The sequence below is a fragment of the Pan paniscus genome, chromosome X (genome assembly GCF_029289425.2).
Source record: "Pan paniscus chromosome X, NHGRI_mPanPan1-v2.0_pri, whole genome shotgun sequence".
In the NCBI taxonomy this organism is placed as follows: domain Eukaryota; kingdom Metazoa; phylum Chordata; class Mammalia; order Primates; family Hominidae; genus Pan; species Pan paniscus.
The window spans coordinates 42,496,503-42,513,434 of NC_073272.2; the positions used below are offsets into that span (position 1 = coordinate 42,496,503).

Sequence of the window (16,932 nt, forward strand, 5' to 3'; positions counted from 1 at the left end):
GGCACGATCTCAGCTCACTGCAACCTCTGCCTCCTGGATTCAAATGATTCTCCTTCCTCAGCCTCCCAAGTAGCTGGGATTGCAGGCATGTGCCACCACACCCAGCTAATATTGTATTTTTAGTAGAGACAGGGTTTTACCATGTTGGTCAGGCTGGTCTCGAACTCCTGACCTCAGGTGATCCACCTGCCTTGGCCTCCCAAAGTGCTGGGATTACAGGTGTGAGCCACTGCGCCCGGCCCTAAACAATTTTATCACTTGCGTAGGCTCATGTATCCACATCATTATCCATCACAGTCAAGATACAGACCATTTCCATCACTATAATGATCCCTCCTCTTGCCCTTTTATAATTATACCCACCTCCCTCTCACCCCCATTCCCCAACCACCTGCAACCACTAATCTATGTTTTGAAAATGTTGTCATTTCAAAAAATGTTACATAAATGGGATCACACAAACCTTTTGGGTTTGGCTTCTTTTCATTCTGCATAATTCTCTGGAGATTGATCCAGGTTGTTGTGAGTATCAATAGTTTGATCCTTTTTATTGTTAAGTAGTAATAAAACACTACACAGCATAGAATTCCATGGTGTGGCATTGTTTGTTTAACCATTCATCTGTTGAAGAACAGCTGGGCTGATTCTAGTTTTAGGCTGTTACAGATAATGCTTCTAAGAACATTTGTGAGTTTTGTTTGGACATGAGTCTTCATTTCTTTGGGATAAGTGTTCCGGAATACAATTACTGGGTTGTATGGCAGTTGTATATTTAGTGTTTAAAGAAACTGACAAACTGTTTTCCAAAGTGGCTATATCATTTTTGTATTCCCACCAGTAATCTATGAGTGATCTAGTTTCTCCGCATCCTCCCCAGCATTTGGTGTTGTCAGTCTTTTTAATTTGTATCCAGTCCGATATATGTGTAGTGATATCTCAGTGTGTGTTAATTTGTATTTCTCTAACGGCTAATCATGTTCAACGTCTTTTTATGTGCCTATTTGCCATCTATATATCCTCTTCAGTGAAGTGTCTCTTCATGTCTTTTGCCTACTTTCCAGTTGAATTGTTTGTTCTCTTACTGTTGGGTTTGAGAATTGTTAAAAAAGATGTTCTAGATGGTAGTCCTTTGTCAAATATGTGGTTCGCAAATATTTTCTCCCAGGCTGTAACTTGTTTTTTTATTCTCTTCACTTGGGCTTTCACAGAACAAAAGTTTTTTTAATTTCAGTGAGGTGCAGTTTATCAATGTTTCCTTTTATAGCTTATGCTTTTGGTATCAAGTCTAAGACTCTGCCTAGCTCTAGATCCAGAGGATCATCTCCTATTTTTTTTCTGTAAAAGGCACTTCATGAAAGCCTGTTACTAATTTCATAGAAATCACACCAGAGCTTAGGGAAAGACAGGCAGTAAGCTCGAATTTAATAACAACACTGTATTAGTCAGCTTGGGTTGCCATAATAAAATACCACAGACTGGGTAGCTTAAACAACAGAAATTTATTTTCTCACAGTTCTGAAGGCTACAAGTTCAAGATCAAGGTGCCATCAGGATTGGTTTCTAGTGACGCCTCTCTTTCTGGCTGGTAGATAGCGGCCCTTCTTGTAATGTCCTCACCTGGCCTTTCCTCTGTGTGCATGAAGAGAAAGAGAGAGACAAAGAGAGAGACAGAGAGTCAGAGAGAGAGACAGAGAGAGTGAGAGAGAGCACTCTGGTTTCTCTTCCTTTTCACATAAGGCACACGTCCTGTGGGATTAGGGCCCCACCCTTATGACCTCATTTAACCTTAATTACTTCCCTAAAAGGCCCTATCTCCAAATACAGTCACATTGAGGATTAGGGCTTCACCGTATGAATTTGGGAGTGGGGGCACAATTCAATCCATAACAAACACTTGCAGTTACAGAGCACTGACAGAGCTTCTTTGGACCATCTGTGCTGGTTCCCACAGCCAGCACTATGTGCGGGCATAGGTGCCAATTATGTGCTCATCTGCTTCGTGTGTTCCTATTCCCTTCTCCCTCCCTGGTTTTCTGGGAATCACCCCTGCCCCTCCCACTTTGGTAATGAGGTTATTACCCTAAGAACTACTAACTTAGTACAGTGTGCCCATGGCACCCTGGGGACAGTTGATGAATCCAGGAAAGGGATTAGATGCAAGCTGTACCAATCACAATCCTTCTCTGGAAATTGTGGCTTTTATTATTTTTTTCATTTTTGGTATTGTCTATAGAGACCCAACACTTAAACTCACTTTAGCTCTTCTATCTAACTAAGGAAATCTAAATTTGTGGGCCTTTGGTGGAGGCCATTTTCTGTCATATAGACTAGGAAACAGGGATGACAGGGTTGCTGTAAGAAAGAAAATGGAGCAGGCTGGATGCAGTGGCTCATGCATGTAATCCCAGCACTTTGGGAGGGTTGAGGTCAGGAGTTCGAGACCAGCCTGGCCAACATGATGAAACCCCATCTCTACTAAAAAAAAAAAAAAAATTAGCCAGGTGTGGCAGCACATGCCTGTAATCTCAGCTACTCGGGAGGCTGAGGCAGGAGAATCACCTGAACCTAGGAGGCAGAGGTTGCAGTGAGCCGAGATTGTGCCATTGCACTCCAGCCTGGGCAATAGAGTGAGACTCCGTCTCAAAAAAAAAAAAAAAAAAAAAAAAAAAATGGAGCAGATGGAAAAAGAAAGAGGCAGAAACAAGGGACAGAGAACATTCTAGCCCTAACTTCTTTCCCGCTTTATCCTGCCCTTGTGTTTTATGAAACACCCAGGAATAAATTGCCCTTTTTGCTTTAAGGAAGTTGAAGGAGTAGGAAACGATGGGGAAGAAAAAGAAACCTCACTTGTAACCGTAATAGGTTTGTTGCCCAATGTGAGGGACAAATCAATAGGCTGTGACACTGGGTTGCAGCAGAGAAAGAGGTTTAATGGCAGGGTCACCAAATGAGGAGATGGAAAGGAACCTCAAATTCATATCTTTGAGGAGTTTGGGGCTAGGGATTTCAAGGGTGTTGGAGGAGGCCGAAGTGTTGAATTGTTGATGGGTTGAAGAGTGCAGGGTGAAGTCATGGGACAGGGAGAAGAAACAGCTGTATTCTCATGCTGATTCGGTTCCTCTGTGGGGGTCTTCAAACTGGTTGGCATCAGTTGTCCTAATGGAATTCAGAATCTGAAAAACACACTAAGCAATTATTATTATTATTATTGTTTTGAGACAGAGTCTCGCTCTGTCACCCAGGCTGGAGTGCAGTGGGGCGCAATCTCGGCTCACTGCAACCTCTGCCTCCCGGGTTCAAGCAATTCTCCTCCCTCAGCCTCCCGAGTAGCTGGAATTACAGGCGTGCACCACCACGACCGGCTAATTTTTATATTGTTTGTAGAGATGGGGTTTTACCATGTTGGCCAGGCTAGTCTCGAATTCCTGACCTCAAGTGATCCGCCCGCCTCAGCCTCCCAAAGTGCTGGGATTACAGGCGCGAGCCATTGCGCCTGGCCTTAAGTAATTCTTAAACAAAAGCCTTATGATTCTAATGTCAGAAATCCTATCTATAAGAACAGTGGAGATGAAAATGGTCAGTATCTAGTGCTACATGACTTTCGGTTGCAAGGAAATGGGCCAAAGTGCAGCCTGATTAATGCTTAATTATAACTACATTTCTGTCCTGAATTATTCTTAATTCTGCCTGTGAAGACAGCTTCACACTGAACTCCTGTCCCATCTCTTTTCCCTGCCTATCCCAGTGACACTTTTAGTACCTTTAAAACTAACCTTCTAAGTTAGCATATTCTATAGAGCACCTCTTTCCAATAAAATATAATGCAAGCCACATATGTAGTTTTCAGTTTTCTGGCAGCCACATTTCAAAAAGTAAAAAGAAACAGGTTAAATTTTAATATTTTATTTAACTCAGTATAACTACAGTATTATTTCAACATGTAATCATTTCAACATGCACTCTGAATTTTAAAAGTTACCCCAGGTGATTATCATTCAAAAGGTTTGGCAAATAGGATTATCCATTGCCTCAAGAGCCTTAGAAATTCCTCTGGGAAGTAGAAGCTGAAAGAGGAAGGGTCACCAGCCAGGCTAAACTCTGGGCTTTAATGGGGCTTCTTTGTGGCAGCTCTGAGCTCTGGGAACCAGGGCAACCATGTGAGAATTCCAGGTTTCAACTTGTAACCAACTTGACCACCTCCCTAAATAAGTCTGATTCTCGTTAACCACTAAGAGCTAAGAGTAGAGACTCTCTTCCTCATGAACATCATCTATCTGTCTGTGCATCTGTTTGTTCATCCATCTGTCTACATATCTACTTTATCTACTATCTAATCTTTTGATGGGCTCTAGTGTCAGAAATCTCTGTATTTTTATCTGTGCCTCTTATTAGCTCTGGGACTTTGGGCAAATTCAGCTTCTCTGAGTTCCTCTTTTTACACCTTAAAAATGGGCATAATAATGTTACTACCTGCCTACCAATCATAGAATGAGGATTAAATGAGTCAAGTATTTTTAAATGTGAGGATGAAAGGCACAGTGGCCTATGTTAAGCGTTCCATGAATGGTGGCCACTATTATGCAGAGATCTCCTCTCTGCAGGACTAATAGCTTTCTAACAGCTAATGGGAAGAACAGAAAAGGCCACATACAAGAGATTAAGAAACAGAGACACTTCAAATTTTGATGTGTTACAATACCTAAGGCTTAGCACAAAACTTCCATGGGTTTCCACGTAAAGACCAAAATAAAATTAAGGTCCTTTCCTTGTCTTAGCATCTATTTGCATTGTAAATTTTAGCTTGGGCTATTCAAATGAAATTCTTCTTGTGCAGTTGGTCTTTCTCTTTCTGCAGCTCTTTTAACATTTTCATTGAACACACCTACTTTCCATTCTCTCTACAAGTCACGAGCCTTTGCTTCTGTCATTCTAAGTGATTTTCTTCTGGAGCATACATAAGTAATTTTAAACAGTGGCCCTGGAAACGGCTTTTACTGTGAGAAAAAACTTCTAAGGTGATATGTAAGTAGGTTTAGCTGGAGTCCACCCACATCCCCACAGAGCTAAATCCCCCTGTTACAGTAGAAAGGAGGACTTCAGAAAGAGAAATAAACTGCAGAAATTTCAAACTAAAAGGGACTTTAGAAAACATTTAACACAATTTTTCCTAAATATTGCACCACCAAGCACCTGCCCAGCCCACACTTGCACAGTAGCCCTCATTATGTTGCAATATGGTTGGTAGTGTGCCTATCTTGTCTGCTACCTTCTGAGATTGTGAAAAGAGGGATCAAGTCTTACTCATCTGAACCCCCAGCACCATACTTGATACATAGTAGGTAGTGAGTAAATGTCTGATAAATGAGTGAAAATGCTTTGGGACTTGTAACAATCTATTTCTAAAAGATCCATTAATAAAAGATCAGAGTGAGGTCTTTATGTCCCATCATTTTTGCTTTCCAGGGCTTGTCTTTGTTCTCTGTTATGGTTTTACACTTCCTGGGGCTCAGTTTCTGTAACATGTGGCTGACATTTTAAGTGGCATTTAAAATGTGGCTGACTGAGGTCGCAGGCATAATGTGAAACATAATTATCTGGTGAGGATTTCAAAGTACTACAGAATTAAAAATTCTCAACCTATCGCATCTTTAGAATGGCCATTTTCACTACCAAGTGGAGAGAACCTGCCTGAGAATGAAGCTTACACAGAGGAAATCAATATTAAGTGAAGGAGAGAAAGGTGTCTTTCTGATGACATCATCTGAGTACCTGGATCCAGCCATACTTGAATGAAGTCAGTACACCTGCACTTTTCTCTTATATGAGCTGATATATTGGCTTTCCATTTAAGCCAGATCAAGTTAGGCTTTGGTCACCTGTCACCAAAAGAACATTGATGAATAAACATCAAACAAGCCCAGTGCTGTGGCTCACACCTGTAATCCCAGCACTTTGGGAGGCCGAGGCGGGTGGATCACTTGAGGTCAGGAGTTCCAGATCAGCCTGGCCAACATGGCGAAACCCTGTCTCTACTAAAAATACAAAAATTAGCCGGGCGTGGTGGCACACGCCTGTAATTCCAGCTACTTGGGAGGCTGAGGCACAAGAATCACTTGAACCCGGGAGGCAGAGGTTGCAATGAGTCGATATTGTGCCATTGCACTCCAGCCTGGGTGACAGAGTGAGACTCTGTCTCAAAGAAAAAAAAAAAAAAGAGACCAAACAATTAGAGCACAATAAAAGCTAACATATAATAGGACTTGGGCAGGGCATGATTACTGTTGTAATCATAAAAAAAAAAAAGAAGGACTTCGTGGCTGGTAGACTGTAACAGAACAGTATAGTATAGTATAGTACAGTACAGTACAGTATAGTATAGTATAGTTTAGTATACAATAACAGCATATTAGACAAGAAGGGAAGAAGGGTTGGCCAAGCACAGTGCTAGCCTTTATCCTCTTGTAAGGTTAAGAGGGCTGGTAGAAGGGGAGGAAATCAATATTGTGCAAGACTGTTAGATTTGGACAGTCATCCAAGCATACCCTAGCATCTGGACTGAAGGTACTCTATTCTCTTTTTTTTAGGGGCAGGGGCAGGGTCTTGCTCCATTGCCCAGGCTGGAGTTTTATTCTAGTCTCTAGTCTAGAGCAGTGGTTCTCAACCTTGGATGCACATTAGAATCACTTGGTGAGTTTTTAAAAAAATCCAGATACCCAAGCTGAACCAGACCATCTGAATCAGAATCACTGGAAGCAAGACCCAGATATCATTATTTTTTTAAAAAACTCCCCAGATGATTCCACTGTGCAGCCAAGGTTGAGAACAAATGCCCTGGGGCAGTGCTTCTCAAATTTTAATGTGTATTCGAATCTTGTTTTAACAAGATTCAGACACAATAGGTCTGGAATGAAGCCCAGAATTTAGAGTGTTAAATGTAGTTTAGGATGGTGGTGCTGGTGGTAGAAGGGTGTTCTTTCCAACTCATCCAGCCAGATTTCCCAGAAATAACCTTGGACAGCTAAGTGTGGTGAAAGATTGATGGACTGCATGATTATACCAGGTCTGACACAGGATATAGGGTGACAAACTGTCCTACTTTGCCTAGGACCCAGGGGTTTCCTGGGACACAGGGCTTTCTCTACTAAATCAGGAAAGTCCTGGGCAAACCAGGATGGTTGGTTACCCTATCCATCTCTGACCCTCAGTGAAGTTCTGATCACTGTTATAAAGCTTTTCCCACCAAACAGACACCACTGGTAAAGGGGGAAAAAATTGGACCTCAGAGGATGATTCTAGGAAAAGAGAAGGGAATCACTGGGTATATAATTTTCCTTGAGGCCATCAATAGATGGGCAAGAGAAGGAAAACAGGCTTTACCTGGCTCACAGGCACCTGTCAAAGAACAAAATTTCAGCAAATTGAGTTTTTAAAGATGAATTGGCTTTTATCAGTGATTCATGAACTGGGCAGCATCCAGTCTACAAAATAGAAAAAAGCTCTAATGAGCTGAGAAGAGTGGGTGGGCTTTATAGGCAGAAAAGGTTGAAGAAAACAGAAACAAGGGACAGAGAGTTGGTTATTTCAGTTACTTTCCTTATAGGGAATCATGTTGGCTTAGTGGGTTTGGGCTATCATCTTTCTCCTGATTCTTTGGAAGGTCAGATCTTACACAAGTAAACAGCTTAGGTTTCAGTTTGGTGATGTGGAACCCTAGCACGAGTGATTCCATTTTAAGTTGATATGTTGGAGCCTAGTGCAGGAGCTCAGTCCAAATCAATGGCCTCCCATAAATTTTATTTAACACACCTATGCAAAATAGGGCAGACCTGGGGACAGAATAGTCTTTGTTTAGACTAAATGTTTGTGTCCCCTCAGAATTCATACATTGAAATCCTAACACCCAATGTGATGGTATTAAGAGGTGGAACCTTTGGGAGATGATTAGGTTATGAGGACTCTGCCCCCATGAATGGGAATAGTACCCTTATAAAAGAGACCCCAGAGAGTTCACTTGCCACTCATGCCATGTGAGGACACAGCAAGCAGACAGCTGTCTAGGAACCAGAAAGCAGGCCCTCCCCAGATATTGATCTGCTGGCACTGTGATCTTGGACATCCAGCCTCCAAAACTGTGAGAAATAAATTTCTGTTGATTATAAGTCACCTAGTCTGTGGTATTCTGTTATAACAACCCGAATGGACTATGAAAGTCTCTTGTCTTGGTTTTTTTTTTTTTTTAGATGGAGTCTTGCTCTGTCGCTCAGGCTGGAGTGCAGTGGCGCAATCTCAGCTCACTGCAACCTCCACCTTCCAGGTTCAAGTGATTCTTGTGCCTCAGCCTCCCGAGTAGCTGGGATTACAGGCGCCCACCACCAAGCCCAGCTAATTTTTGTATTTTTAGTAGACACGGGGTTTCTCAATGTTGGCCAGGCTGGACTCCTGACCTCAAGTGATCCGGCTGCCTCGGCCTCCCAAAGTGCTGGGATTACAGGGGTGAGCCACCACGGCTGGCCAAGTTTTTTGTTTTAACATGGAGAAATTGGAGGCTTCTTACTAATAAGGAAGATTCAAACTAGAGTGTACAGGAGAATTACCTGGAGAGCACGTGAAAAATGAAAACTTGACCCCCCCACCAAGAAATTATAATTTAAAAGGTTAAAGGGCTTTTTAAACTAGCATTCCAGGTGATTTCAGGCCACACTCTGAGAAACACTGAACTAAAGGGCATATCTGCTGGTGGTTTGGTCTGTTAAGAAAAGCTTTCCTGCTCAAGGCATGAGTTGACCCAGAGAAACTCAGCAGAACTGGTAGGTGATGGTAAAGTTTCACACAGCAGTTCCAGCAAATATTTAAGGAATGGATAATTCTAATGCTTTTAGAGTTCCAGAGCATAGACAAAGAAGGAAATAGAATTCTATTAAGCTATAATACTGAAATAAAATCTAGCAAAAATAACACACAAAATAAAACTGCAAACAAATCTCACCCATTAATATCAATGTAAAAATCCTAAATAAAATATTTGCAAACAAAATTCAGCAGCATATTAAAAAAAAAATTATTTGGCCAGCCCCGGTGGCTCACGCCTGTAATCCCAGCACTTTGGGAGGCCAAGGCAGGTGGATCACCTGAGGTCAGGAGTTCGAGACCAGCCTGGCCAAACCCCATCTCTACTAAAAACAAAAATTAGCCGGGCATGGTGGCGCATGCCTGTAATCCTAGCTAGCTACTCAGGAGGCTGAGGCAAGAGAATCACTTGAACCAAGGAGGTGGAGGTTGCAGTGAGCTGAGATGGCGCCACTGCACTCCAGCCTGGGTAACAGAGCAAGAAGACTCTGTCTCAAAAATAAATAAATAAATAAATAAATTGCTGTCGCCAAGTGGGGTTTATACTAAGAATGGAAGGATAGTTTAGTGTGCAGAAATTTATTACTATGATGTGATATTAATAGAGCAAAAAAATCACACGCTTATCTTTATAGATCATGTAACAGCATTCAATAAAATTTAGCATCTACTCTTACTGCTTTTGTAAAGGTCCCTTATGAGCTGGGTATTAAATGATCTACCAAGCCACAAGCTTGGACATACGTAGCATTTTTTCATTAAAAAACTGAAGTGGAATATATGAAACCAGGCAGAAGCATATTTATTGAGTTTTTCAATGTTTAATTTTTGCGGGTACATAGTAGGTGTATATATTTATGGAGTACATAGTTGTTTTGATACAGGCATGCAATGCATAATAGTCACATTATGGAAAATGAGATATCTATCCCTTCTAGCATTTATCCTTTGTGTTACAATCAAACTATATATTTTTAGTTATTTTTAAATGTACAATTAAATTATTATTGGCTATAGTCACCCTGTAGTGCTATCATATACTAGGACTTATTCATTCTTTCTATGTTTTATATACCCATTAACCATCTTCACCTTCCCCCAACCCCCAACTACCCTTCCCAGCCTCTGGGAAGAGTATCTACTCTCTATTTACATGTGTTCAATTGTTCTGATTTTTAGCTCCCACAAATAAGTAAGAACATGTGATGTTTGTCTTTCTGTGCCTGGCTTATTTTACTTAGCATAATGACCTCCCGTTCCATCCATGTTGTTGCAAATGACAGGATCTCTTTTTTTTTTTTTTTTGAGAGAGAGTTTCACTCTTGTTGCCCAGGCTGGAGTGCAATGGCGCAATCTCGGCTCACCGCAACCTCCACCTCCCGAGTTCAAGCAATTCTCCTGCCCGAGTAGCTGGGATTACAGGCATGCACCACCACACCTGGCCAATTTTTTTTGTATTTTTTTTTTAGTAGAGACGGGGTTTCTCCATGTTGGTCAGGCTGGTCTCAAACTCCCGACCTCAGGTGATCCACTGGCCTCGGCCTCCCAGAGTGCTGGGATTACAGGTGTGAGCCACTGTGCCCAGTCAATCTCATTATTTTTTATGGCTGAATAATACTCCACTGTGTATAAGTACCACATTTTCTTTATCCATTCATCTGTTGCTTCCAAATCTAAGCTATTGTGAAAAGTGCTGCAACAAGCATGGGAGTGCAGAGATATTACTTCAATGTACTGATTTCCTTTCTTTTAGGTATATAGCCAGCAGAGGGATTGCTGGATCATATGGTAGCTCTAGTTTTAGTTTTCTGAGGAACCTTCAAACTGTTCTCTATAGGGGTTGTACTAATTTATATTCTCACCAACAGTGTACAAGAGTTCCCTTTTCTCCACATCCTCATCAGCATTTGTTATTGCTTGTCTTTTGGATATAAATGATTTAAGCTGGATATCCAGTTTTCCCAGCACCATTTATTGAAGACACTGTCTTTTCCTCCAGTATATGTTCTTGGTACCTTTGTCAATGAGTTCCTTGTAGGTGTGTGGATTCGTTTCTGGGTTCTCTATTCTACTTCATTGGTCTATGTTTCTGTTTTAATGCCAGTATCATACTGTTTTGGTTACTACAGCTCTGTAGTATAATTTGAAGTCAGGTAATATGATTCATCCAGTTTTGTTCTTTTTGCTTAGAATAGCTTTGGCTATTCTGGGTCTTTTGTTGTTCCATATAAGTTTTAGGATTGTTTTTCTATTTCTGTGAAGAATGTCATTGGTATTTTGATGGGGATTGCTTTAAATCTGTAGATTGCTTTGGGTGGTATAAACATTTTAACAATATTGATTCTTCCAATCTGTGAACATGGAATATCTTTACTTTTTTGTGTGTCTTTAGTGCCTCTTTCAGTGATATGAAATTAAAACTATGAGGATTCACAGATACTGTGAGTGCTTATCTGATTTTTGGTTCACATGAAGGTGCTCTTTTTGTGTAGTTGTTAATTTGGTGTCCTTGCAAGGGGGGACAATTGATGCAGACTTCTATTCCACCATCTTGCTCCCTATGTGTATCCCAAGCATGTTTGGAAAGCAAGAGAAAACTACACTAGCAGGTGGCTCAGACTCCCATGGTATCTGCTCTTACCACTGTTGTGTCTCTCCTTCAGTCCATACTTCATGGCTTCCATTTCCTATGACCTGTTATCAGAGGAGGAAAAGGCCTGGGTCTGCCTCCCTAATGGATCTGTATATGTCTTAGTCCATTTTATGTTGCTTATAACAGAATACCTGAAACTGGGTAATTTATGAAAAAAGGGAATTTTTTTCTTACAGTTATGGGGCTGAGAAGTCCAAGGCCAAGGGGCCACATCTGGTGAAGACACTCCTGCTCCTGCTGGAGAGGACTCTGCGGGGTCCCAAGGCAGTGCAAGGCATCATATGCTGAAGGGGCCAAGCATGCTAGTGAAGGTCTCTCTTCCTCTTCTTATAAAGCCATCAGTTCCCCCCACCAAAAGAAAAAGAAAAAAAAAAGCCAACAGTCCCACTCCTGTGATAATCCATTAATCCATTAATGGATTAATCCATTTATGAGGGCAGAGCCCTCATGACCTAATCACCTCCTAAAGTCCCCACTTCTCAATACTGCCACATTGGAGATTAAGTTTCAACATGAGCTTTAGAGGGGATAGTCATTCAAATCATAGCATTTTATTCCTGGCCCCCAAAACTCATGTCTTTCTCACATATAAATAAATTTCTTCCATCCCCATGGCCCCAAAGTCTTAACTTATTCCATCGCCAACTCAAAAATACAAAGTCTAGAGGCTCATCTATGAGCCTGTGAAATCAAAACAAGCTGTCTACTTTCAAGACACATTGATGGTACAGACATAAAAGGGAGAATAGGCAAAAAGAAAGAAGTAACGGGCCCCAAGCAACTCTGAAACCCAGCAGGGCAGACATTAAATCTTAAAGCTGGGAAATAAACTCTTTTGATTCCACGTGTTACCTCCTGGACACACTGGGGCCTCAGGCAACCCCACCCCTATTGCTTTGCTAGGTACAGCCCCTGTGGCTGCTCCAGGTTGAGGTCTGGTGCCTGAAGCATTCCCAGGTGGACATTTTATGCTGCCAGTGACTCCACAGTTCTGGGGTCATCATGGGAGTCCTAGTCCCATGGCTCTACCAGACATGACCCTAGTGGGGTCTCTCTGTGGTAGCCTCACTTCCACAGCTCCACTAGACATTGCCCTGATGAGGACTCTCTGTGGCAGCTCTGACCCCACACTTCTGCTCAGCATTGCTCTAGTGAGGGTTCTGTGCAGTGGCTCTGCCTCTGACAAGTCATTGCCTGGGCCCCCAGGCTTTCAGTGACATTCTTTCAAATCTGCATGGAGGCTGCCAAGGCTCCGCAGCTCTTGCTTTCTGAACGCCTGAAGAATTAGCACCATGTGGATGCTGCCAAGGCTTAAAACTTGTATCTTTTTGGGTAGTGGGTCGATCTGCACGTGGGGCTGCTTGAGCCATGGCTGGGGGTGCCAAGAAGCACTGTGCCAGAGTGTGGGGAGCAGAAGAGTCTTGAGGCAGCCCTGGGCGGCAAGCCCGTAGAGGGTGCCTCAGGCCCATCCCCTGAAGCCATTCTTCCTTCGCAGGCTTCTGGGTCTGTGATGGGAGGGGCAGCCTCAAAGTCCTCTGAAATGCCTCTGGGGGTCTTCCATTGTCTTGAGGAATAGCACCTGGCTCCCTTCTAGATATGCTAATTTCTTTGGCAAACAGTCACTGGGCTACACTCTTGGTTTCCTCTGCTGAAAATACTCTTCCATTCTCTACTACATGGCGAGGCTGAGAGTTTTCCAAATCTTTTCAATTTGCTTTCCTTTTTATTATAAATTCCATCTTTAAGTTATTTTTTCCCTCTTGTAGCTTAATGTAAGCAGTTAAAAGTAGCCATGCCGCCCATCGTCTGGAATGTGAGGAGCGCCTCTGCCCGGCCGCCCAGTCTGGGATGTGAGGAGCACCTATGCCCGGCCACCCCGTCTGGGAAGTGAGGAGCGCCTCTGCCTGGCCGCCACCCCGTCTGGGAGGTGAGGAGCGTCTCTGCCTGGCCGCCCTGTCTGGGAAGTGAGGAGCACCTCTACCTGGCCGCCCCGTCTGGGAAGCGAGGAGCGCCTCTGCCCGGCCACCCCGTCTGGGAAGCGAGGAGCGCCTCTGCCTGGCCGCCCCATCTGGGAAGTGAGGAGCGCCTCTGCCCGGCCGCCACCCCGTCTGGGAAGTGAAGAGCGTCTCTGCCCGGCTGCCCATCGTCTGGGATGTGAGGAGCGCCTCTGCCCGGCTGCCTCGTCTGGGAGGTGAGGAGTGCCTCTGCCCGGCCGCCCCGTCTGGGAGGCGAGGAGCGCCTCTTCCCGGCCGCCCCGTCTGGGAGGCGAGGAGCGCCTCTTCCCAGCCGCCCCGTCTGGGAGGTGAGGAGCGCCTCTGCCCGGCCGCCCCATCTGGGAGGCGAGGAGCGCCTCTTCCTGGCCGCCCTGTCTGGGAGGTGAGGAGCGCCTCTGCCCGGCCGCCCCGTCTGAGAGGTGAGGAGCGCGTCTGCCCGGCCACCCTGTCTGGGAAGTGGGCGCCTCTCCCACCTGCCCTGTCTGGGAGGTGAGGGGCGTCTCTGCCCGGCCGCCCCGTCTGGGAGGTGAGGAGCGCCTCTGCCCGGCGGCCCCATCTGGGAGGTGGGGAATGCCTCTGCCCGGCGGCCCCGTCTGGGAGGTGGGGAGTGCCTCTGCCCGGCCGCCCATCATCTGGGATGTGAGGTGCGCCTCTGCCCGGCCGCCACCCCGTCTGGGAGGTGAGGAGCGCCTCTGCCCAGCCACCACCCCATCTGGGAAGTGAGGTGCGCCTCTGCCCGGCCGCCACCCCGTCTGGGAGGTGAGGAGTGCCTCTGCCCGGCCGCCACCCCATCTGGGAAGTGAGGTGCGCCTCTGCCCGGCCGCCCCGTCTGGGAAGTGAGGAGCGCCTATGCCCGGCCGCCCCGTCTGGGAAGTGTACCCAACAGCTCCAAAGAGACAGCGACCATCAAGAACGGGCCATGATGACGATGGCGGTTTTGTCGAAAAGAAACGGGGGAAATGTGGGGAAAAGAAAGAGAGATCAGATTGTTACTGTGTCTGTGTAGAAAGAAGTTGACCTAGGAGACACCATTTTGTTCTGTACTAAGAAAAATTCTTCTGCCTTGTGATGCTGTTAATCTATAATCTTACCCCCAACCCCGTGCTCTCTGAAACATGTGCTGTGTCAACTCAGGGTTAAATGGATTAAGGGCGGTGCAAGATGTGCTTTGTTAAACAGATGCTAGAAGGCAGCATGCTCGTTAAGAGTCATCAGCACTCCCTAATCTCAAGTACCCAGGGACACAAACACTGCTGAAGGCTGCAGGGACCTCTGCCTAGGAAAACCAGAGACCTTTGTTCACATGTTTATCTGCTGACCTTCTCTCCACTATTATCCTATGACCCTGCCACATCCCCCTCTCTGAGAAACACCCAAGAATGATCAATAAATACTAAAAAAATAAAAATAAAAATAAATAAATAAATAAAAATAAAAAAAATAAAGTAGCCATGCAGCAGGCTAAATGCTTTGCTGCTTCAGTATTTCTTCTGCCAGATACCCTACATCATTACTCTCCAGCTCAGCCTTCCACAAAGCCCTTGGGGATAGACACAGTTCAGCCAACTTCTTTGTTCATTTATAACAAGAACAGCCTTTACTCCAGGTTTCAATACCTTGTTTTTCAGTTCCATCTGAAACCTCATCAGAATGGCCTTTACTGACCATATCTTTATCAATATTCTGGTCACGACCACTTAACCAATCCTAAGGAGTTCCCAACTTTCCCTAGTCTTCTTGTTTTCTAAGCCCTCACCAGAATTGCCCTTAATGCTCTGTTCACGGAAATACAGGCTTTTTCTAGCTTGCTCCTCCAAACTTTTCCAGCCTCTCCCCATTATCAGTTCCAAAGATGCTTCCCCATTTTTAGGTATTTGTTATTAGCAACAACTCCACTTTTGGTACCAATTTTCTTAGTCCCTTTTTTCTGTTGCTTATAACAGAATGCCTGAAACCAGGTAAGTTATTTTTAAAAGGAATTTATTTCTTACAGTTATGGAGGTGGAGAAGTTCAGGGTCAAGGGGCTGTATCTGGTAAGGGGCTGTATCTGGTGAGGGCCTTCTTGCTGGTGGGGACTCTCTGCAGAGTCCTGAGGCAATGCAGGGCATTACATGGTGAAGCAGCTGAGCATGCCAGCTCAGGTCTCTCCTCCTCTTTTTATAAAGCCATCAGTCCTACTCTCATAACTCATAAATCCACTAACTCATTAATTTATTAATCCAGGGCAGAGCCCTCCTGATCCAATCACCTCCTAAAGGTCCCACCTCTCGATATTGCCACATTGGGAATTAGGTATCAAGATGAGTTTCAGAGGAGACAAACATTTAAACCATAGTAGCATGCTATGCTGGCATCAGCCAGAAGTGGACGTCTATTATACCACAGCCATATTCTGAAGTGGCCCTGAAAATGGTGATGAAGGAAAATCCTCCCAGAAGGCAGAACTTCCAGTGATTCATTTGGTTGTTCATTTTGTTGGGACTGAGAACAGCCAGATGACTGGATCCACACTGCCTCATAAGCAATGGCTAATGGGTTATCCAATTGGTCAGGGACTTGGAAAGAGCAAGACTGGAAAACTGGTGGTAAGGAGGTATTGGGGCAGGTATATGGATGGACCTCTGGGACTAAGCCCAAAATATGAAAATATCCATGTCCATATAAATGCTGAGTAGAGGGCATCTACTGCAGAGGAGGCTGTCAATAATTAGGTGGACTGGAGAATCCATCCTTGGATGTCAGTCAGACTCTTCCCCCACTTATCCTGGTGTTTCCTCGATGATCTTATAAACTCAGTGTCAGAGCATCCACAATATAGGCTTCCCTTACAAAGCTCACTGCTAGATGCCTGACTGGCCAACAGCAGAGGCCAACTCTGAGTCTTTGATATGGCACCACTCCCAGAGGGGATCAGACACATGAAACAGACATGAATGGAACTTGAAGTCTGGAGTCAGCCTGGTCCAGCTGCACCCAGCCTAAATCAGCTGAATCACAACCAACCCACACACTTGTGGCCAAGAAATAAAATGTTTGCTCTATTAAGCCACTGAGGTTATGGTTCTGTTTGTTATGCAGCAGGAACCTAATATACTCCTTTTATTAATCCTAATTGAATTATCCTAATTTGATTGTACCATCTGTTTTCTTTTGAGATCCTGACTAAATCACTGCCTATTTGCAGATGTCTTAAGGGTATACAGTTGACCCTTGAACAATTCAGGCTTGAAATGAACAACGCAGGTCTATTTATACACAGATTTTCTTGTCTCTGTCACCCTTGAGACAGCAAGACCAACCTCTCCTCTTCCTCCTCTCCTCAGCCTACTCAATGTGAAGACAACAAAGACAGACTTTTATGATGATCCACTTCTACTTAAAGAATAGTAAATATATTTCTCTTCCCTTTAATTTTTTAATATTTTCTTTTCTCTAGC

At 44.2% G+C, this 16,932-nt stretch overlaps 1 protein-coding gene across 1 annotated transcript in view; it reads left to right on the forward strand.

Moving 5' to 3' along the window:
- LOC100973406 (putative E3 ubiquitin-protein ligase makorin-4) overlaps positions 1-14,888 on the forward strand; it is a 29,052-nt gene extending 14,164 nt beyond the window's left edge. Inside the window, exon 2 of the mRNA XM_003815369.4 lies at positions 13,267-14,888. Coding sequence (XP_003815417.2) covers positions 13,267-13,271 — 5 coding nt within the window. The 3' untranslated portion in view covers positions 13,272-14,888. The remainder of the gene's footprint in view (positions 1-13,266) is intronic.
- The last annotated feature ends 2,044 nt before the right edge of the window (positions 14,889-16,932 follow it).